The sequence below is a fragment of the Gossypium arboreum genome, chromosome 10, assembly GCF_025698485.1.
Source record: "Gossypium arboreum isolate Shixiya-1 chromosome 10, ASM2569848v2, whole genome shotgun sequence".
NCBI lineage: Eukaryota > Viridiplantae > Streptophyta > Magnoliopsida > Malvales > Malvaceae > Gossypium > Gossypium arboreum.
In genome coordinates, this window is record NC_069079.1 from 130,389,495 (window position 1) to 130,414,479 (window position 24,985).

General features: G+C 34.4%; 1 protein-coding gene and 1 long non-coding RNA gene across 2 annotated transcripts; both read left to right on the forward strand.

The window, feature by feature from the left end:
- Positions 1–10,417: 10,417 nt before the first annotated feature.
- On the forward strand, positions 10,418–13,722 carry LOC108471756 (disease resistance protein RUN1-like). Its single transcript, XM_053020387.1, has 5 exons — positions 10,418–11,440; positions 11,764–12,081; positions 12,360–12,471; positions 12,585–13,039; positions 13,126–13,722. Exons 1-5 carry the CDS (start codon positions 10,418–10,420, stop codon positions 13,720–13,722), a joined length of 2,505 nt encoding a protein of 834 aa, XP_052876347.1.
- A 2,249-nt stretch (positions 13,723–15,971) lies between these two features.
- Positions 15,972–17,479, forward strand: LOC128281379 (uncharacterized). Its single transcript, XR_008271585.1, has 3 exons — positions 15,972–16,096; positions 16,563–16,649; positions 17,272–17,479. It is a non-coding gene; the product is annotated as an uncharacterized LOC128281379 (long non-coding RNA).
- The last annotated feature ends 7,506 nt before the right edge of the window (positions 17,480–24,985 follow it).

Genomic DNA, 24,985 nt, shown 5'->3' on the forward strand with positions numbered 1-24,985 from the left:
TAGCATTAAAATATAATAACTCTTTTTATATATAAAAATGACTTTTTTCCAGATTTCACAAGTGAAAGTAAAAAATCATTACGAACTTAATCCCCTTTTCACCTTTAAGTAGGAAGATAAATTTACTTCAGCGCATTTGAACCTACATTTTCTTGCTTTGACAATAATAACAATATCAACCTAATAAATACCCAATAAAAAAGACATAAAAATTAAATAAATAATTCTTTAATCCTACTAATTAATCATAAAACATCAATATTTTTATAAGATTAATCATAAAAGTAAGTAGTAATCTTACATTAAATTGTAGTTGGTGGTTCACAGATTGATAGTACTAAATGGCAGCTCATCCAAATATTAGAAATTAAATTTGTATTAGAAAAAACCAATGAGAAGACAAAATTAGGTGTGGACTTTGTCGAATTATTATTAGTTTAAAAAAACTGAAGAAAAAACAAACAAAGCCAGCCAGGCTTTTAGCACTAGTAATTAAAAAATTTATGGATATTTGATTTTATATTATTATATTAAACATTGTTCTTCTTATAATATTAAAAAACAAATAATTAATCTTAGAGTAAATAGTAATTATGGCTCCGCTTGTTTCATTGAAAATAATTTTTGAAAAATGACTTACTTTTCTGGAAAAGCTAATATTTTCTGGTGTTTTGATAAATCTGTAAAATATTTTACGTTGTTTGATAGGTTTGCTAAAAATATTTCATAAAAGTTGTTTTAATGAAACAAACATACATTTGAGATTTTATTATCTTTTTATTGTTTAATGGAGTTTATTTCATTAATTCATAAAGCTTATTTATATTTTAATTATTCCTATTTTAGTTTTAATTAATCTTAATTTACTTAATTAAGCTTAATTGTTAATTTCAATATATTAGATAATATAAATTTTTAGATATAAGTTTATGTTCAATTAAGTTGAAAGTGGTAAATATTTATTTTGAATATTATTTGGATGAGTAAGTTTAAAAATGATTTAATTTTATAAAAATTGAAATAAGGACCAAATTGTAAAATTTTTAAATTTTCGAATTGTAAGGGTTTGAGTAGCGAAAATTGAATAATTGAGTAGTAACTAAATTATATGATTATGAAATATGAAAATTTAGAAAGTTGAGCATAAAATAGTAAAGTTTGAAACTATAGGGTTAAATTGTAAAGATTTCAAAACTTGAATTTTAGGACTAATTTACATTATTTGAGAATTTAAAATTTTAAAAATAGAATATGAAAGTTTAACTACTCAAAAATCAAGGACTAATTTTTTGAAATTTTGACAGTTTTAGTTGGAAGGACTAAATTATAAAATCAAGAAATTTTATAAAATGGACTATTTTGCAAAATTTTATAAAATGAGCTTTAGGATTGAACTATGGAATAAGAAAATATGTTTTTGAGGAATTAAATTGTAGAATAGTAAAAAAATTAGATTTCAGGGACTAAATCATAAAAACTATAAAACTAGAATATAAGGGGTTATTTTCTTGGACAGTGAAGAGTGCTTCCCCTTTGTTTCTCTGAAAGCTTCCCCTGTTTGTTTCTTTAACAATGAAGACAATGAACAGAGCCTTATCGGTTTAAAAAATGTCTTTTGGGAAAAAATGTGGTAAGACAGTTTCCATAAAAAGCCTTAAAATTACCCTTTTTTTTTTTGGAGACTGATTTCATTTGGTAGTTCATTTTTGTAACACTTAAAACCTGGCTTAAACGTTATGACCAGATCTGGAGGTGTTATCTAAGATCGTTCAAAAATCCAAAAACCATTTTGAAAAAATAGAATAATTAAAGCAAACATGCATTGGATAAAACACCAATTTATTTGAGAAAAACTTCTTTTTATATAATTTATTAGTTTTACTTATAACCCCTTGTAAAATCACTTAATTTTGCAGCGGAACTACTTAGTTGATTTAAGTTTTGGAAAAATACATTTTGAAATTGAAAACCCAATGTTTTGTGGATAGAGTAATTATAATTTAAAATTGATAAAACAGTTCAAAACAAAAAATAAAAGTCCAAAAGAAAAATAGTTCCAAAAGTCCAAAACAATCCGACAGTAGAGTAAACAAATTTTAAAGTATAACAAATTAAATGCATTTAGTCGAGCTCCCGTCGCATTGATCTGTCCTATGTTTGAGACTTACCTAAGAATTAAACAAACAGATAATGAGCTTAAAAGCTCAGTGTGTAACTCATGCCATACAATATTTCAGATACACATGCTTTAATAGATTATAGAATTGATATAGACATCGAAGCATAGTAGAGATAGATTTAGATATATATCTGTTACAGATTCAAATGCAAAATAGATATAAATTTAGATTCTACTCCCATCCGCTACACACCATATTTGACTAGCCCTACACACCAATTAGGATATTAAAAACCCACCCAGCACCACACAACACAAAGTGATCATAAGTCGCACTTTATAGAATATATGCAGCCCAGCTGCCAAATCAAAATTTGATAACTTGCTAGAAACAAATATATATGGCTGAGCCACCAAATACGGTAAATAAATTAAACTGCCTACACTTCCTCCATAATTATAGTCTATTAATGTACATGCATAACTAAGTAGATATCAGTTTTGTGTATGGTATACATGCTTTTACACATCATATTCATAAATTAAACTTTTCATTAACAGAACAATAGAAATTATGATTTACGAACAAATTTATACCATATAAACCCGACAAAAGGGCTACATTTGATTCACACGACAAATACGGTCCTAGAAAAAATTTTTAAAATTTGGACTCACACGCCTGTATGGCCCACAAGACCCAATTGACCCCACATGGTTTGGCACACACGTCGATAGTTCAATTTTTCGGCTTTCAATCATTTGTAATTTTTCGAGTTTTTGTTACACACCTAGATATTTTTCTTATGTAAATCCAAAAATTCAGTATTCCAGTACCTAAGAGCATCAAGCACTTAGCGAATTAGCCCTTAATAGCGCAACGGTTAAGAGACTAACGTCATCGATTTTTTCTAAAATACGATTAATCCCAGCCACCATAACTGTTCCAAATTGACAAAATCACTTACGTTGGACGAACAGCAGCTCCACAAATCCTAATTCGCCACTGGATTATTCGTTTCTTGAATTTTCCCTCAAACAAACCAATCAATTAATAATGATAAAATGCCCCAACAAAGCTATAACTAACGAAAGAAAATTTCCATATCGAAGGAGAGATAAATGATACTTACGAATCAAGTTACAATCTATTCAATCAACACTCACTGCTGAACTTGAATGGCAGAACAAAGAGAAAGTAGAACAACAAAGATCAAGAAAGAAACAATTTGAGACCTTACCCACAGGAAACCCATGTGAAGAAGAAAGGAAAAATAAAATAAAATTGTTGAAAAGAAAGGAGAGAAGAGGGGAACGTGAGAATAGGGCAGAGGTTTTTGGGAAATTTTTTAATTTGCAAAAATAAGAAAATAAAGTAATCACGATGATATCATTTTTCCTTCCTCCGATAACTTCTAGAGTTTAAATCGAGTTCAAATCTAACCAAAATTCCACAAAATATGCGGCAGACGCAGATTAACAAAAATAATCTCACTTGCTCACATAGATATTCAAGCTCAAGACCAAAGGTATATTAATAAAAATCTTACTATCAAACCAATAAACTCATTCTATTATAAATTGAGTGGAAATAATATTTAAGTATAATAAACAAAGATAAGGATAAGGACAAAAATAAATAAATTAATTTTTCCTGAAAATAATGTTTGAACACATGAACCCAAAATTAAATACTTAATTGTAATAAAATTTAACAAATCAAGAATTGAAATTTTAAGGCGCTACAATTTTCATTAAACAAATACTATAAAATAATGAAAATATTTTACAAAAATATTTTATATGCAAATAAATCAACCGTAAGTATTGCTAACTTTTACTAAAAGGTTGACATATGAATACGACTAAATGGCAAAATAATAATAATAATAATAAACTTACCCATTTTTATTGTACTTATTATTTATTAAACCATTTGCTTCCTCAATTAATCTATTTAATTAGATATTATTTTACAAGACATTAATATTGTTTATGAGATTAATCATACAAGTAATTAATCTTAAACAGAATTGTAAATTGTAGTTGGTGGATCACAGATTGATACTACTAAATTAAAACTTAAATTTGTATTCGAATACCAATTATAAGACAAAATTACGCTTCGGCTCTGTTGAATTATTATTAGTTTAAAAAAAATTTGAAGAAAAAACAAACATTGATCTTTTTATAAGATTAAAAAAAAGTAAGCAATTAATCTTAGACTAAACATTGCTGACTTTTACTGAAAGTGTTCAAAGGTGGCAACTACAGCAGCAACATGCATGCTACCATGCAATCATGCACGAGCATGCAAGTGACCAAGTAGTCCAGTTGAGGCATTGAAATGTCTATGGTGTAATCCGGTTGAAGAACCACTTTTGTAATAGTTGACTTTTGTTAATTTGTTTGTTATCTTTTTATGTAATGTCCAGCTAAGATTAATTATGTTCTTAGCTGATTTAGTAGTCATTTTTAGAGGTCATTATGCTGATTTTACAGCTTAGATACTTGCACAAGCAAGCTTTGTTTTCTTTCTATGTAACCCATCTTCTTATGTATCATTTTTTTATGAGTGAAGTAACAAGCAGCTAAACTTGTTCTCTCATCTTTGTTCATCCGTTTTTGCTTCTGTTTTGAGCTTTCAAACACAAAATTTCTTTGTTTTGTTCTTGATCATTTAATCGAAACTTAACACATACTTTACCCAGGTATAATACCTTGTTGCTCCAGTTTCAACAAGTTGTTCATACTTTACCCGGGTAAAATAGATTTGTTATTCATCCTGTGTAAAAAACTCAACAAATGGTATCAAGAGCCTGTTGTCTTTGAGGGCCTTGGTTGTGCACAGTTTGTGGCTGACTCGTGTTTGAAAGAAAGAAACAGGAGCTTTTGTTGTTGGTCAGTTTTTTAGTTGCTGCAAGTATGAGCTTCTCACCACCACCACCACCTGTTTTTGCTGGTGAAAATTACAACATCTGGGCTGTGAAAATGAGGACATATCTGCAGGCACATGACCTATGGAATGTGGTCCAAAATGACACTGAGCCACCTCCCCTAAGAGCAAACCCGACCATTGCTCAGATCAGGCAGTATAATGAAGAAGGCCATGTCATGCCTTCAAAGTGGAGTTTCAGATGTGATCTTCACAAGGATAATGGCCTGTGGCAGTCCAAAGCAGACATGGGACAAACTCAAGGAGGAGTTTCAAGGATCTGAGAAGACTAGGCAACAGCAGCTAATAAACCTAAGAAGGGACTTTGAGAATCTAAGGATGAAGGAGTCAGAGACTGTCAAGCAGTATGCTGACAGGATAATGGCCACTGTCAACAACATAAGATTGCTTGGAGATGATTTTAGTGACCAAAGAGTAGTTGAAAAAGTCATAACAACCCTGCCAGAGAAGTATGAATCAAAGATCTCTTCCCTGGAGGACTCGAGGGACCTATCAACTATTCCATTGACAGATTTGATAAATGCTCTCTATGCACAAGAGCAAAGAAGAGCAAACAGAATGGAGGAGTATTCTGAGGGAGCTTTTCAGGCCAGAGGCAGAGAAGGCTCAAACTCGAGCTCCAACTTCAAAGGCAAGAAGCCTTGGACAGAAAAGAAGGACAAAGGCAAGAAGGAAGCCACTAAAAGAAAGTTTCCACCTTGTGCTCATTGCAAGAAGACCAATCACCTTGAAAAATCTGCTGGTACAAGCGACATTCAAAGAGAGGTGCAAACAACTTGGACACATTGAAAAGGTGTGTAAAAACAAACCAAAACCACAGCTGCACCATCAGAATCAAGCTCAAACTGTTGAAGATGTTGAAGCACAGGAAGAGCATGTCTTCACAGCTTCTTGTTTTGCAAGCTCGAGCAAGGTTAGCAAGATGTGGTTGATTGATAGTGGGTGTACTCATCACATGGCTTCAAACAGAAGCATGTTCAAGGAGCTAGACACCACCTTTGTGACCAAAGTCAGAGTAGGGAATGGTGAGCTCATAGAGGCCAAAGGCAAAGGCAAGGCTGTGATCGACACAAAGTCAGGTAACAAAACTATTTCTGAGGTTCTTTATGTACCTGACATTGACCAAAATTTGTTGAGTGTTGGTCACTCTTTGGAGAAGGGTATTCTCTCATTTTTGAAGACAAGGTGTGTGTGATCAAAGATGCTGTTAACCAAGTGTTAGTAACAGTAGCCATGAGTGATCGAAGTTTCACTTTGGATGTAAATCAGCTAGAGCCGAAGACACATGTGGCTCAGGTTGATGAGTCAAGTTTGTGGCATAGGAGGCTAGGCCATGTGAACTACAAGTCACTTGGCCTACTGCACAAAATGATTCTGGTTGAAGACATGTCCTGCGTTGAGCCAAAGAAAGATGTGTGTGAAGTCTGCTAGCTTGGCAAGCAGACCAGACTGCCATTTCCTGCAAACAAAGCGTGGAGAGCTCAAGAGAGACTCCAGTTGGTTCATACAGACATTTGTGGACCCATGAAGACCACTTCCCCAAATGGGAACAGGTACTTTGCATTCTTTATTGATGATTGCACTAGGTTCTGTTGGGTAACCTTTTTGAAGCAAAAGTCAGATGTTGCTGACCTCTTTTGCAAATTTAAGGCTTTGGTGAAAACCAAGCCAACTATAAGTGAAATGCTTAAGGTCGGATAATGGACCGAGTATGTATCTCAAAGGTTCCAAAAGATATGTGATGATCTGGAATTCTTCATCGGTGACAACCATCTACACACCACAAAAATGGTGTACGTGAGAGGAAGAACGAGCAGTTCTTGATATGGCAAGGTGCCTTTTGTTTGAGGCTAAAATGCCTAACAATTTTTAGGCTGAGGCAGTGAACACTTCAGTTTACTTGCTAAACAGACTTCCAACTAATGCAGTGAAAGGAAAAACACCCTTTGAAGCCTGGTTTGGACAAAAACCAACAATGTCACACCTGAGGGTATTTGGTTGTTTGTGCTATGTACTGGTTCCAACAAAGAAAAGGACTAAAGCTTGAAAAAAGGTCCATGTCAGGGGTGTTTGTAGGCTACAGCAGTATGAAGAAAGGTTATAGGATCTTTGATCCATTGACCAAAAAGATCATTGTGAGCAGAGATGTAAAGTTCAATGAAGAAGGGTATTGAAAATGGGATGGAACTAATGCAAGCCTACTTGAGGAATATCAAAATAGTCTTGACCTGCAGCCTACTGAAACTGAAGCTGAAGTTGAAGATGACTATGATGATGTACCTATTCGAGGCACTAGAACTTTGGCAGATGTCTATGAAAGATGTGCCATGACCATAGTTGAGCCATCCTACTATGCTGAAGCTGTAAAAGAGAAATGCTGGCAAGAGGCTATGGAGGCTGAACTGAAGATGATTCAGAAGAATGACACTTGGGAGCTGGTCAATAGGCCAGAAAATAGAAAAGTCATTGGTGTTAAATGTGTGTTCAGGACCAAGACAAATTCAGATGGGTCTCTGAACAAACACAAGGCTAGGTTGGTTGTAAAGGGCTACAGTCAGCAGCAAGGGGTCGATTTCTTTGAAACCTTTGCACCTGTTGCAAGGTTGGACACTATAAGGCTGCTATTTGCCTTGGCAGCTCAGAAACAGTGGAAAGTGCACCAATTAGATGTGAAATCAACTTTTTTAAATGGATTTCTCAAAGAAGAAATCTTCATTGAGCAGCCTGAAGGGTTTGAGGTCTCTAGTGAGGAACATAAAGTCTATAGGCTTAAGAAGGCCTTGTATGGCTTGAAACAAGCTCCAAGAGCCTGGTATGATAGAATTGATGCCTACTTGCCAAGGCTCGGGTTCACAAAAAGCATAAGTGAGCCCACTCTTTATGTGAAGAAGGATGAAAAGAGACACTGCTAATTGTGTCATTATATGTTGATGATCTGCTAGTCACTGGCAGCAATGATGGGCTGATTGAGGACTTTAAGAAGCAAATGCAAGACATTTTTAAGATGACTGATCTTGGTCTGATGACATACTTCCTTGGTATAGAGGTAAATCAGGGAGAACAAGGAATCTTTATAAGCCAGCAAGCCTTTGCATTGAAAGTTCTAAGCAAATTCAGCATGTCAAAGTGCAAGCCTGCTAGCACACCAGTTGCACTAGGAGAGAAGCTGTCAATCACAAGTGAGCACGATCGAGTTGATGAAATGGGGTACAGGAGTTTGGTTGGTTGCTTGCTTCACCTAACAGCAACAAGGCCAGACATCCTATATGCTGTTGGCTTACTCTCAAGGTTCATGCACTGCTGCAATGTTGCACATTTTAAAACAGCAAAGAGGGTCCTAAGATATGTCAAAGGGACTTTGAATTTTGGTGTAAAGTTTGGAAGGTCAAAGGAGCTGAAACTTGTTGGTTATTCAGATAGTGACTGGGCTGGTTCAGTTGATGACATGAAGAGCACATCAGGCTACTTCTTCAATCTAGGATCAAGTGTTTTCAGTTGGAGTTCAAAGAAGCAATAAACAGTAGCTCAATCCACTGCAGCGGCTGAGTATATTGCAGCTGCTACTGCTGTTAACCAAGCCATTTGGCTTAGAAAGTTGTTGGATGATTTAAATGCTAAACAGATGGAAGCAACTAAAATCAAGGTTGACAACCAGTCTGCTATTGCCATTGCCAAGAACCCTGTGTTCCATGGCAAAACAAAACATTTCAAGATCAAGTATCACTTTGTAAGAGAAGCTGAACTTGCTAAGGAAATCTGCTTGGTACATTGCTGTTCGAGAGATCAGCTTGCTGATGTTCTGACCAAGCCATTAGCTTCTGGAAGGTTTGAATGTTTAAGGAAAGAGATTGGAGTTTACTGCCTTGTAGCCAAGGAGGAGTGTTCAAAGGTGGCAACTACAGCAGCAACATGCATGCTACCATGCAATCATGCATGAGCATGCAAGTGACCAAGTAGTCCAGCTGAGGCATTGAAATGTCCATGGTGTAATCCGGTTGAAGAACCACTTTTGTAATAGTTGACTTTTGTTAATTTGTTTGTTATCTTTTTATGTAATGTCCAGCTAAGATTAATTATGTTCTTAGCTGATTTAGCAGTCATTTTTAGAGGTCATTATGCTGATTTTACAGCTTAGATACTTGCACAAGCAAGCTTTGTTTTCTTTCTATGTAATCCATCTTCTTATGTATCATTTTTTTATGAGTGAAGTAACAAGCATAGCCAACTTGTTCTCTCATCTTTGTTCATCCGCTTTTGCTTCTGTTTTGAGCTTTCAAACACAAAATTTCTTTGTTTTGTTCTTGATCATTTGATCGAAACTTAACACATACTTTACCCAGGTATAATACCTTGTTGCTCCAGTTTCAACAAGTTGTTCATACTTTACCCGGGTAAAATAGATTTGTTATTCATCCTGTGTAAAAAACTCAACAGAAAGCTTCACATATTCATACCACTAAATGCCAAATATTATTATAAAATTGATTTTTATTATTAAAAACACACAGAAGAAATGAAATGCAAAATACTTTGAATGTATTCTTCAAAGGTTCACAAATCTATTTTGCTTCAATCACACAATCAATACTCTTTCATGGCTGCTGCTTCTTCTTCCTCTTCCTCTTCTCCTCAAACAGACACATGCCTTAACTTCATCACTCATCTGCTCAAAGCTCTGAAAGACGCCATGATGAATGTCTTCTTTCATGATGAAATACTGGAGCCACTTTCTCCAGCAATTGCCTCTTCTACTCGATTGAAGCATCAGGTTTTCTTGAGCTTCAGAGGTGAAGACGTACGCCTTAATTTCGTTGCTCATCTTCTCAAAGCTTTGAAAGATACGGGAATGAATGTTTTCTTCGATGAAGAAACACTAGAAAAAGAGGAGCAACTTTCACAAGCACTTTCTCAAGGAATTGCAGCCTCAAATCTCTCAATAATTGTGTTGTCGGTAGACTATGCTTCTTCAAAATCATGCCTGGCTGAACTCTCTGACATCATGCACCGCAAGGACACTGAAGGACATATTGTTCTTCCTATATTTTACCATGTTGATCCCTCTCATGTTCGGAATCTTGGTGGTAGTTTCAAAAAATCCTTCAATGGCCATGATTCAAATAGGCTACCTCAAGTACAACGATGGAAAACTGCCTTCGCTGAAGTCGGTAAATTAAAAGGATGGCATATAGAAGGAGGCAAATTCGACAGGTAACTATATTTTTCTCCTCATCTTATATTAATAATCATTGTTTTAGATTTCGTATATAATTATATTTTTTATTATTTGATAGACCTGAAACCGAGTACATCAAGGATATTGTTGAAATGTTATAAAGAAGTTGATGAATCGCAAGTTTAGCAGTGCTTCTGCGGAGTTGGTTGGAATAGATGATCAGAAAAAGAAGATTTTGAGCCTAATTGAGCAAAAAGACAGTCGTCTAATAGGACTCTGGGGACAAGGTGGTATAGGCAAAACTACCCTCTCTGATGTTATATTCAATGAAATCTGTCATGAGTTTGAAGGTAAATGCTTTCTTCTAAATGTTAGAGAGAAATTTAAAACACAGAGGATGGAATCATTACGAAAGGACCTTTTTTCCAAACTCTTAAACCAAGAAATTCATGTAAACACCCCCTCAATTGGGTCAACTTTAATCCAAGAGAGGCTAAGCAATAAAAGAGTACTTGTTGTCCTTGACGATGTTAATGACTCAGACCAAATAGATTGTTTTGGTGTTAGACAGTTTGGTGATGGAAGTAAAATCATTGTAACATCAAGAGATAGACAAGTACTTAAAAATATAGGTGTTGAAAAAATACATGAGGTAAAGAAGTTAGATAAAAATGACTCTCTTCAACTGTTTTCTACATTTGCATTTAAACAATTGAATCCTACTGCTGATTTTCGAGATCTGTCGAACAAGTTTGTAGACTATGCCCAAGGAAGTCCGCTTGCGCTTAGAGTTTTGGGTTCTAAACTATATAAAAAGTCTATAAAAGAGTGGGAAAGTGAGGTGGATAAACTAAAGGAATATGGCCAACCAAAAATTTCACAGATTTTGAGGAGTAGTTTTGATGACTTGGATGAACTAGAGAAGAATATATTCCTTGATGTTACAATCTTCTTTAAAGGATCATTCAGAGAAGATGTAGAAAAAATTTTAAGTTGTTGTTATAAGGGTGTTGTGTGTGGTAGCAACTTGATCGACAAGAGTCTGTTTGATAGCAGACCATCAATAATTAATATGCATGATATGCTTGAAGAGATGGGCAAGGACATTATTCGTGAAGAGTCTATAGACCCTGGAAAGCGTAGTAGATTATGGATTACTAAAGACGTGTATCAAGTGCTCAGATATAATAAAGTAAGTTCTAGTTGTGTTTATATTCTTTTTATTTTTGTATCCTTGTGTGATTTTAATTAGAAAGTCTAAATTATGTCAAATTTTAAAAAAATTATTGCTTGAAATTATTTTTAGAGTTTAAATTTATTGCAAAAATCACTGTGAATGACCAATGTCTTAGGATATATAAGATGGGTTTTTCGCAATGGTTTATTGAGTTAGTATCTAATGCATTGCTTTAAAAAAAATTATACTTTCTTTAATATAATTACTTTTCTATATAATTGTGAAATTCCCATAAATTTCTTTGTGTTGATACTTTATAAATTGGTTTTTGTTTTTAGGGGAATAATTTAATACAAGGAATAAAGTTAGATATGTCTCAAATTGATACTATGAAGTTACATCATTCTATTTTTGAGGGCATGATTAATCTTAGAATTATATTCTTCTACATTCCTGGGTGGGTTTGGTATAAGCGTTCGGCAAAGAAGCTTCTTGCAGACCAAGTTGATAGTCTATCTCTTCCGGATGAGCTAAGGTATCTTTATTGGGGTTTTTATCCTTTCAAATCTTTATCAGGTTTAAATCCAAAGAATCTTGTTATGTTGGATTTATCACATGGCAATGTGGAACATCTTTGGAATGATAATGATGATCAAGTACATTCTTTCATACTTCCTTCATCCAAAATTTTTAAAGTTAAAAATGATTTATATAATTGATATATTAATGAATAACTGATGACACATTATTATAAGTTTTTAAAACAAATCTAAAAGATTTTATTTTTTATTAAAAAATACATCATTTGATCTATTAAAGAGGGGTGAATTTATACTCCATAATACATCAAATATAGATTTATTATTATTTTTTTTCATTTTTGATACTGCCCAAAGTAATTATATATGATGCTCTATATTTTTTCTTGGCACAGGTACTCGTCAATCTAAGGGAAATTAACGTCTTTGGTTGCAAGAATTTAAGGAAGATCCCTAGTCTATTAGGAGCCATCAATCTTGAAATCCTTGACTGTAGTGGGTGTGAAAGTTTGGTCGAACTTCCTAGCCTCCATCATCTGGCATCACTTCAAATGTTTGAACTTGAGGGATGTCATAATCTCAAGACGTTTCCCATGGTCCCTTTTTTCTTGTACAATTAGATAAAACTGAAATAGAAGAAGTGCCTGAATCAATTGAGCATCTCATCAGACTTAGAGAGTTGTTGTTGTGGAACTCAAAGGTAAAAAAAGTATCAAGAAATATTTCAAAGTTGGAATCTCTTCGTAGGATGGCTGTTAGTAATTGCCCATTGGTTGAATTCCCAGAAATTCCAGGATGCTTAAGAGAATTAAATTTATCTGGGACTCAAATTAAAGAAGCATCCTTGTCTTTAGACTCTCTTAGTAATCTTCGAGACTTAAAGATGAGCGGCTCAAGCATTCAAAAGCTAGAGTGCAATATGTTCGGTTCGAAAGAGATTCCAGCGTCACCAAGCTTTATGTTTACAAGCTTTCGTACTTTGGCAGTGGACCGTTGCAGGAGTCTTAAATTACTCTCAGAGCTTCCACCATATATTCGATACTTGGAATCACATGGCTGCACATCATTAGAAAAAGTATCATTTGCGGATCACTATTTATATGATCTTGAATTAGAAGATGATGTTAGTGCGTTTTACATGTTATTCTATAATTGCTTCAGCTTGAATCAAGAATCGATAACATTGAGGCAAATGCCATGCTCAAATTTGAATCCCAATTAAAGAAACAGAGCTGGACATGGGAGTACAATATATTATTTTGTTGTTTCCCGGGGAACACAATTTCAGAAAATAAGTTCGAGCATCAGAGCAAGAGTTCTTCATTAGTTTTGAAGATAGCGCCAAATAGGTGTTGTGGGAGCAGATTCTTGGTTTTCTCCATCTGCCTTGTGGCTGATCTCACGCCCTGCCACCACCATGAATCTCTTAACTTTATTTGTAAATACCAACTGACAGTTGCCGCCGGTGGTGGTTGTGAACAGTTCAAAAGTCGGTGGGATTCCGGTATAGATGATGTGACAAAGTGGAAGTTTATGGGTGATCATGTTTTTATCCTATTTAGTAAGGATATGGTTACAAAAGACAAGGATTATGAGGAGGCTTCATTTGATTTCTACATTGAAAATCCCAATTTCAATGTAGAAGGAGAAGAAATTGAAGACGAATATATAAAGGTGGAGAAATGTGGTGTACATGTATCTTATGTGGATGAAGAACCCAGCACCACCCCACAACATGAAAGTCCAAGGCACACTTAAGCATTAAGCCTAGGACCTCAGTTCCCTACGTAAGTGGGCTTCATTTCATTTGTGATAGTAAAATTTTAAATTGCATGTGATATAAATGGAGTGCTTTAGAACCAGCCCAATATCTAACTTGCTTTGTTTTATAAATGGATTTTCATTTAGAAAGTGCTTTACACTAATATGATTCTCATCTGCAGCTTTTGATACTATGAAGGGAGTGAAGATGACAAAACAGAGTCAATAGGAAATGACAGATCTTTGGGAAGGCCGTGATTAACCGTACTTGCCATAACGATGCCACTGTTGAATTGGAGCATTAGCCATACAAGGAGGAAGAAGTAAGCTGTAATAACAAAAATAAGTGTGCAGAAGACAATAAAGAAAATTGAGATTGGTTACGCAGTTCAACTGATACGAGTAACTCAGCCCAATTCAAAGGCCATAATAGAGATGAGTTTAGTTTTCCTCAAGGCCCAATTACGAGATCCAAATCCAAACAAATAAAGTCAAAACTCAACTTAGTGGTTCAAGACTTTATCACGAAAAAAATTCAAGAAGAAGAGTTGAAGTTTCAAGACAATAAATTCGGAGTAATGATGAATTAGAAGAGACTAATTATGTTTGTGGGCCTAAACTCTCAATCTATGACGACAAGCCCATGTGGAAAATGCTAACAAGCTTAAGCATTTCACTTCAAGAACCCCAATTGATCTTACAAGCTTAAACATTTCATATTGGGTTTAAGTTTTAGGCTTAATTTTTATTATATATAAGCACAATATTTTTTTATTAGCTCTTATTATTTTATTCGAATTTTTATAATTATTAAGTATTTTAAGTTATTTAGAATTTTATGTTAACAAGAAAGTTTAGTTTAAAACTACTTCTTGTTTAGATTAAATTAGAGTTCTAGTATACTTAGGAGTTTTATTTAGATTTATTTATCTAGCCTATATATAGGCCTTTGCATTGTATCTGAGGGACAATTGATTATTATTCTATTTCTCTTTTGAGTTAATAAATTCTCTTTGAGTTTTTTCTTTTCAAGAATTTCTCTTGAGTTTCTTTTAGAAGAGTTTTAACAATCTTTTTAGATTGTGGGATCATCTTCAAACTTTTTCTTGCCAAGGTTTTTATCTTGGAGGAAATTAGAGCCGCTTGAAGGGGTTGTGGATTCTTCGTGTTTCCAAGGCTTCTTAGGACTTCTACACGCCACGTTCTATCTTTCCATTTATCTTCTTTATTCACTTCTGAATCCTTGATTTATTATTTGTTTTAATTATTTTATCTAACTTGGATTTAATTTCGTTTGAGTTGTGTCAAGAAAAATCCAAGTTTCTTTCGAACGTCTAGAGCCCTAAGTCAAATCCGTGACTTTGACAAACTTTACGATTCGCTTTCGCGTTCATCCTTCTCAACCTTTATCATTTGGTATCAGATTTGGGCGTTTTAGGTGTTCTTTTTTAAATTGATTTCTAGAAAACAGCTTCCAAACAAATTTTACCCCTACAGTTTTCAGAAAAAAATATTTTTTAGTGGGTAAACGATTTTCAAATGATCTAAAATTTTGTATACTATTTCTTGGCACTATTTTAAAGTATAAAAAATATTTCCCACAAAAAAAGTGATAAAAAGTACAAAAAAATACAAAAAAATAAAAAATTCGTGGGTTGAATTTTGTGCCAAAACTTTCCAGATCAAATCTACATTATTTGAGGAGGCTTCAGTTTAAATTTTGTGATTTTTGGAAATCGGGAACACCTTGAACGAAGTTTGTCAAGTTGCTTCGCAGTTTTTCGGGTTTTCGGGTTTTCGGGTTTTAACAATTTTCATTGACTCTTAGCTTTAAGTATTCATTTGTTTTCCTTTTTATTTGTTCCTTACGCATTCTAACACTTTCTTGTTTCTTGTGTTAGTAGGTTAAAGCTGTAACATTCCGAAATAGGGCCTAAACGGAACAGTGGTTGCGAAACCACAAATTCAGGGTAAAAAAAAATTTTATTATTATTTTGAGGTTCATGGTATGATTACATGATTGTGTGAAAATTTCGTGATAAAATTCTATGCATAAAGTGCTTAAATTGAGGTTAGGGACTAAATCGAATAATTTGCAAAACTTGCATTCTAGAAGTTTTTAGTATGAAATTATTTTGGAATATTAATTAGGAGATCTTAAATGGTAATTTGACCAATTTTAAGTTCATGGACAAAATTAGGACATGGAAGGAATTTTGAAAGTTTAGTAAGGAGGGGCATTTTGGTCATTTGGTTATTAACATTAATAAAAAGGTAAAAAAGATGATAAAATTGTATCATCTTCTTCAAGTTACCAGCAGAACCTTACCTCTCTCCATAGCTGGGGTTTCTTCAACTTTCAAGCTTCATAGTAAGTGATTCCAAGCCCCGTTTTTAATGATCTTTACGTTTTTGAAGTCTCGGTAGCTCGATAAAGCTTATGCTAGCAATAATTTAAGTTAGGAATCAAATTTGGAAAAATACTCATAGGTGAAATTTGTGTATTTTGATGTTTTATGATGGAATATGAGGTTTTAAATTATGTTAGACAACTTGTGCTACTTGGTTTTAAGTGAAAGCGAGTAAAAGGCTTAATCGGTAAAAATACCTAATAGTCATAAGTACATGTTAGTGTGTGAATTTGATGTTGCCATAGAAGGAAAAATGATCAGCATGTCATAAAACATAAGAAAATAGGATGAAGTTTAATTTACGAGCCTTGGGGCAAAAGTGCAAATATGTGAAAGTTTAGGGGCAAAATGTAATTTTGCCAAAGTTTGAGTAAAGGGTTGTTTTGATAAATGTTGATATTAAATAAGCTAAATTTGCTATTATAGATCAAGAAGAGCGAAATTCGAGAGTAGATCGGGGAAAAGAAAAAGTAAAGGACTAAATTGTAAAGTTTAGTCACATTTTGTATCGAGGTAAGTTTACAGTAAATAAATGCAATATTATTTTATTTTACATTATTATTGTCAATTTCCAGCATTTATATATTTATGTTATGAAAATATTTAAAGTCGAATTTAAGGTGAAGTGACAGAGGAAAAGTGTTAGAAAGCCGGTTGAACCCTAGGAATGTTAGGATATTAGGGTTGACAGACGAACGAAATGAGCCATGTAAGTCCATATTAGAAATATGGCTTTGGAGACAGGATTGAGCCATGTAAGTCCATATTATATATGGCATTGGAGACAGGAATAATTCATGTAAGTCCATGTCAAAGACATGGCATTGGCAGGATATTGATAGACAGGAACGACCCTAGTATCCTTAGTATTCCGAGTGGTTCAACGGGTCAGGATACGAGTTAAATTACAGTGAATTAACAGAAAAGGAAAAGTGGATTATACTTATGAAAAAGGAAAGGTCAGGTAAGAAAGAAGGTAAAGGAATAAAGAAGAAGATAGAAATTGAGAAGTAAAGAAATTTATGATGTTAGATGATATTATGCATAATTATCCATTATATTGAATGTTGTGATTTATTTGCTTGTAAGCTTACTAAGCCTAGTGCTTAATCTCTTTATTTTCTTCTTCTTATAGTACTTATCTAGCCACTCGGGGATCGAAGGAAACGTCGGAGGCCGATCACACTATCAAAGAAATAATTCGGTATAATTAGACGTTTTGTTTTGTGTATGGCATGTATAGAAACTTAGCCACTTTTGGTATAATATGAACAATGAATGATGTGTAAATACTTGCTAGTGATTAGCTAATAAAAATGGCCGATGATATGCATGTTTATTAATATGTATGATTGAATGGTGATTATCACATGAAAATTATGAAAAATGTGAAAGTAACCTAAAAACAGATTCAAGTAACAGCAATGACGTAACTTTGAAAAATCACTAAAAATTGTATAAACATATTTTAAAGATGAATAATATATGAAATTAAAGCTTATTATGTCTATTTTCTTATGGAATAATAAAAATAGGTAAAGGTATTATATTTCATGATATATATGAGTTTTAGTGAAACAGGGTCAGAGCGATTTCTGGAACCCCTGTTTCAACTTTGGAAATTCACCATAAATTGTAAAAAACTAATTAGAAGGTATACTTTATATGGTTATAATCCTTGTTGAGTCTAGTTTTAAGAGAAACAAACGGCTTAGTGATATGAATTTTGTACAGGAAGAAACATGGTTCGTAGTAACAAGAGGTTAGTGCAGTCGAGTTTTGAAACAGGGGAAACTTTAACTAATAAACTGTACTAATTGGCCAAGTCAAAAATCTATGAAAAAATTAGTAGATAGATATATGAGTCTAGTTTCAGGAAAAATTTACGGATCTTAATTTCGAGTTTCAGAACTCAAGATATGAATTTTTAGGCGACTACGACGCAGAATGGCAGCACATTACAAAATGCTTAAATAAACAATTTAAACCTATTTAAGGGATAGAATAAGTTTAGTAATGCCTCGTGCTCGATTCTGGAAACAGTCTCGGGTAAGGAGTGTTACAAAAGCACGTTGCATATTCCTTCATCCGTGCAACAAAATTCTTTGATGTCTAAGCAAATTTTGGACTCATAGTGCTATTTGGATTGCTTTGATAGTTTGATTCTAAAACATCTTGATTGATTGATATAGACACTTTTAAAAGACTCACAAGATTAATTCTTACCTCATTGAGAATTTTTTTTTTTTTGAGTGCATATAGGTGAGGTTTGCTTAATTTTTTCTTTTGAAGTGTTGTGCTTTTCCAGGCTTTCACTATGACTCGTGACACTCGTGCCCGTAAAAACCATGATGAGATACCATCTGATAACAAAGAACAAGATGTTACATTGGAGAATATTGTGGGGATGGTAAAATTGCAACATCAACAATTGAACGAGGTACGTGATACATTTGAGGCCAATTTGACTACGTGTCGAACAGAACTACAAGAGAACATTAATCAGCTTTCCAATCATATTCAATTGCTCACTCAAGCTGTTGCTCGTTTGGAGACTTTTTCGAATCGACGATCTCGTGCTCGTGATAGTGATCATGATAGGGATAATGAACAACTTCGTATTCGTTTTAATCTTGGTAGACACGAATATCGTCACATTGATGAAACTTTGGGTATTTCTAATCAAGGTCATCCTTCTGTCGCTAAACCAAAGTTCAACATTCCACCATTCCAAGGAAAGTATGATCCAGATGCATATTGCGATTGGGAGGATAAAATGGAGATCATGTTCTGTTGTTATAAGTGTCCGGAGGAGGAGAAAGTTCCATTAGCTATATTGGCATTTTCTGATGATGCATTGAGTTGGTGGACTCAACTTGTGTTGAACCGCCAAAGGAATCGTGAACGAGATGTTGATTCATGGGAGCAGTTGACACAAATCATGCGAAACGTTTTATCCCACCTCATTATTATAGGGATATTAAACGAAGACTTCAACGCCTTGTTCAAGGTAATCGGTCATTGATGAGTACTTTAAAGAGATGGAGATGCTTATGCATAGAGCAAATATCCAAGAAGATGAGGAGACTACCATGGTGCGGTTTGTAGATGGTTTGAATGTTTCGATAGCCAATGTTCTTGATCTTCAAACCTACATTGATCTTGAAGATACGATGCATAAGGCAATTGAGATTGAGCGACAATTTCAACAACGTCAATCTCGTTCATTTAGTACTTCACAATATTATAGAGGTACGAGTTCTAATTCTACTTTCAAGAATTCAAATTTCCTTTTGCTACTAATAAGTTCTTGCCAAAACATGATGAGACTAAATCTTTTGAGGGAAAAGTGGGGCTCCTACAAAACCTTCTTCTTCATCTTCTAAGCAATTCACTTCTACTACTTCACCAAAAAAACAACGAGCTCGTGAAATTGAATGTTTTAAGTGCAAAGGGCGTGGGCACTATAGCCGTGATTGTGCCAACACAAGACTTTTGTTGATCAAAGAAGATGGTGATTATACTTCGATTAGATAAAAGCAGACCCGGATATGCCCGAATTAATTGATGATGTCAACGATTGCGGTAAATTTTATGGTGAAGAAGAGTTGGTGGAACCACTAACTCATCCCGATGTTTAGTTGTGAGGCGCACACTCAACATCCAATTGAAGGATGATCATGATCTTCAACGGAGTAATATATTCCATTCGAGGTGTTTGATTAAAGGTACACTTTGCTCATTTATCATTGATAGTGGAAGTTGTGCTAATGTTGTGAGCAGCTACCTTGTGGATTCTCTTGCTTTGCCATGTAGCAAACACCTACACCATACCATCTTCAATGGCTTAACGAAGGTTCGAGGTCCGTGTGGTAAAACAAAGGCTTGATCACTTTTAAACTTGGGTCTTACATTGATGATGTTTGGTGTGATGTCGTTCCCATGCATGCCGCCCACTTGTTACTTGGTAGACCATGGCAGTACGATCGTGATGTCATTCATCATGGTAAATTAAATCGATATTCTTTTATTTTCCGTGGGAAAAAGTACACTTTCACCCTTTGAATCGAAAGATATTCACAATGATCAAATGGACATGATGAAGTTTTGTAAGGAGGTTATGGGAAGTAAGACACAAAATTCAAAAAAGGCTGAGAGAAAAGAGGTCTCTAGTGAAAAAAGCCAAATTAATAATGACCCAATGGTGAGTGCATCCTCTTGTGAGAAAAAAAGAGTGGTTCCTAATTTTTATGCGAGTGGAAAAGATGTGCGACGAGCCTTACTCACTAAACAACCTTGCATCATTATCCGATTTAGGCAAAACTGTTTATCTTTGACTAACCTTCATAACTCTTTGCCTAGTGTTTTTATGTCTCTTTTACGGAATATGAAGATATTTTGAAGAAGCACCTAAAGGATTGCCACCTTTGAGGGTATTGAGCATCAAATTGACTTAATACAGGTCAACAATTCCAAATCGACCAGCTTATAGAAGCAATCCCGATGAGACGAAGGAGTTATAGAAGCAAGTAGATGAACTTTTGGCGAAGGTCACATTCGTGAAAGTTTAAGTCCTTGTGCGGGCTTGTAATTCGGTGCCAAAGAAAGATGGTACGCGTATAGAATGTGCGTCGATTGTCGACCAATTAACCAAATTACTATTAAGTATAGACATCCTATTCCAAGGCTTGATGATATGTTTGATGAACTTTATGGTGTTTGTATCTTTACAAAAATTGATTTAAAAAGTGGCTACCATCAAATTCGAATAAAAGAGGGGGATGAATGGAAAACAGCATTTAAAACTAAGTTTGGTTTATATGAATGGTTAGTCATGCCTTTCGGTTTGACTAATGCACCTAGTACTTTCATGCGCTTGATGAACCATGTTTTGAGACCTTATTTGGGTAAATTTGTGGTAGTATATTTTGATGATATTCTGATTTACTCAACTTCTTTAGATGACCATGTTTTTCATGTTAAATCAGTTTTGGATATTCTACGAACTGAAAAATTATTTGCCAACCTTGATAAATGCACTTTTTGTTGTGATAAACTAATCTTTTTAGGTTTTATAGTAAGTGCTCAAGGTATTCATGTCGATGAGGACAAAGTAAAGGCAATTAGAGAATGGCCCACTCCTAAATCAATTACCGAGGTGAGATATTTCCATGGTTTAGCAAGTTTTTATAGACGCTTTGTGAAGGATTTCTCCACTATTGCTGCTCCATTAACTGAGATTATTAAAAAATCAGTGGGTTTTAAATGGGAAGAAGTTCGGAAAAGGCTTTTCAAACTTTAAAGGATAAGTTATGTTCTGCTCGGTTCTTAAATTACGATTTTTCTAATACTTTTGAACTTGAATGTGATGCTTGGTATTGGAATTGGTCTTGTGTTGATGCAAGAAAAAGGCCAATTGCATTTTTAGTGAAAAAGCCGCAGGGGCACAATTAAATTACTCAACTTATGATAAGGAGTTGTTGGCATTAGTCCGAGCTCTACAAGTTTGGCAACATTACTTATTGCCAAATGAGTTCGTTATCCATACAGATCATGAATCCCTAAAATGGTTAAAGGGACAATGTAAGTTAAGCAAGAGACACGCTCGATGGGTGGAATTCATAGAGACATTTCCATATACAATTAAGTATAAAACCGGTAGAGAAAATGTAGTTGCTGATGCCTTATCTCGTAGATATTCTTTGATAACTACATTAAATGCTAAAGTCTTAGGGTTTGAACATATAAAAGATTTATACTTAAATGATATTGATTTTGCAAATGTTTTTTCTAGTTGTGGGAATGGTGCCTTTAACAAGTTTTATCTTGTAGATGGGTTTCTTTTTCGCCTAAACAGGTTATGTGTTCCATAATGTTCAATGAGAGAGTTATTAATTCGTGAAGCACATAGTGGAGGCCTCATGGGACACTTCGGTGTCGCAAAAACACTAGATATTCTACATGAACATTTTTATTGGCCGCACATGAAAAAGGACGTTGAAAAGGTCTGTTCTAATTGTATTACTTGTAAACAAGCAAAATCTAAGGTAATGCCTCATGGACTTTATACTCCTTTACCGATCCCTTCTTCGCCATGGGTAGACTTATCTATGGATTTCATTCTTGGTTTACCACGAACAAAAAAGGGTCGAGATAGTATCTTTGTTGTTGTTGATAGGTTTTCAAAGATGGCTCACTTTATTCCTTGTCACAAAACGGACGATGCTACACATGTAGCTGACTTGTTCTTTCAAGAGGTGGTGCGCCTACATGGGATACCCCGCACCATTGTATCGGACAGAGACGTAAAGTTCCTAAGCCACTTTTGGAAAGTATTGTGGGGTAAGCTCGGTACTAAATTATTATATTCTACTACATGTCACCCCCAAACAGATGGACAAACTGAGGTAGTCAATCGAGTCTTAGGTGCTTTACTACGAACTGTTGTGGGTAAGAACCTTAAAAGTTGAGAAGAATATTTGCCATTTGTTGAGTTTGCATATAACCGATCTATTCACTCTACAACTGCATATTCCCCATTTGAACTTGTTTATGGTTTTAATCCACTAACTGTACTTGATCTTGCACCATTGCCTATAGAATACATTTCTAGTTTAGACGGTGAGAAAAAAGCTGAATTGGTGAAATCCATGCATGCGAAAGCAAGACAACGAATCGCCAAAACAAATGAAACAACTGCCAACAAAGCTAACAAGGGCGCAAGCAAATTATCTTTGAGCCGGTGGTCGGGTTTGGGTCCACATGAGAAAAGACCGATTTTCAACTAACCACAAAACAAAATTGGACCCACGTGGCGATGGACCTTTTCAAGTACTCAAGCGCATTAATGACAATGCATATCAAATCGACCTTCCTGGTGAGTATAATGTTAGTGCCACTTTTAATGTCGCTGACCTTTCTCCTTTTGATATTGCAGATTCGAGGGCGAATCCTTTTGTGGAAGAGGGGAATGATACGAGTAACTCAGCCCAATTCAAAGGCCATAATAGAGATGAGTTTAGTTTTCCTCAAGGCCCAATTACGAGATCCAAATCCAAACAAATAAAGTCAAAACTCAACTTAGTGGTTCAAGACTTTATCACGAAAAAAATTCAAGAAGAAGAGTTGAAGTTTCAAGACAATAAATTCTGGAGTAATGATGAATTAGAAGAGACTAATTATGTTTGTGGGCCTAAACTCTCAATCTATGACGACAAGCCCATGTGGAGAATGCTAACAAGCTTAAGCATTTCACTTCAAGAACCCCAATTGATCTTACAAGCTTAGACATTTCATATTGGGTTTAAGTTTTAGGCTTAATTTTTATTATATATAAGCACAATATTTTTTTATTAGCTCTTATTATTTTATTATTATTTTATTCCGAATTTTGATAATTATTAAGTATTTTAAGTTATTTAGAATTTTATGTTAACAAGAAAGTTTAGTTTAAAACTACTTCTTGTTTAGATTAAATTAGAGTTCTAGTATACTTAGGAGTTTTATTTAGATTTATTTATCTAGCCTATATATAGGCCTTTGCATTGTATTCAGGGGGACAATTGATTATTATTCTATTTCTCTTTTGAGTTAATAAATTCTCTTTGAGTTTTTTCTTTTCAAGAATTTCTCTTGAGTTTCTTTTAGAAGAGTTTTAACAATCTTTTTAGATTGTGGGGATCATCTTCAAACTTTTTCTTGCCAAGGTTTTTATCTTGGAGGGGAAATTAGAGCCGCTTGAAGGGGGTTGTGGATTCTTCGTGTTTCCAAGGCTTCTTAGGACTTCTACACGCCACGTTCTATCTTTCCATTTATCTTCTTTATTCACTTCCTGAATCCTTGATTTATTATTTGTTTTAATTATTTTATCTAACTTGAATTTAATTTCGTTTCAGGTTGTGTCAAGAAAAATCCAAGTTTCTTTCCGAACGTCTAGAGCCCTAAGTCAAATCCGTGACTTTGACAAACTTTACGATTCGCTTTCGCGTTCATCCTTCTCAACCTTTATCATCAACTCCCTCCTCCCATCCCGCTACTTTTCAACCCACTCAAGCACACCCTTAGCACTGTAAATAACTCCATAGAAGGCCTAAGCACTATGTACTAAACCTAAGACCTCAGTTGCATAAGTAAGTGGGTTTCATTTCATTTTTTATATTATCATATTTTTCTGCCATTGTAATTCGTGAATTTGTAACTTATGAATTACCTGTGATAGAAAATGAAGCGCTTTATACAAGTGTTTGAACTGATATTTTCAGACAATGCATGTTGTGAACAGGTTTGCCTTATTGATTCTATTCATGATGGTTCAACACAAATTTGAAGTAATTTTTTGAAGCCCTTTCTGGGTTCTGGCAATTCAGTCTTGGACTTGATATCCAAATGATTTGGTTTCATGGTAGACCCATTGGACTTAGAGACCGTGGTGCATGTGATTTTATAGATTAAGCTTTGACATTCTAAATTTGATTCTATGAAGGGAATGAAGATAACAAAAAACAGAGACAATAGGGAATGACAGGTCTTTAGAGCTTTAATAATGCCACTGCTGAATTGGAGTTTTAGCCATACAAGGAGGAAAAAGTAAGCTGTAAGAGCTTCAATTTGTTTTACTGAATGCTTGCTTTATACCTGTGTTTGAACTGATTTGCCTTCTTCATTCTATTCAACATGATGCAACTTAATATTTTCTTTCCTTGGATTTTGATTATCATATCAATTTGGGCTTAAATTTCTTTGTATGTAACTGCCTCTTAAGTTGTTTGAGCATTGAAGTGAAGAGATAATTAAGATTCATACTGACTAGTTGTGGATTGGTTTTAATTCATAGGGAGTTAATGGTTGGT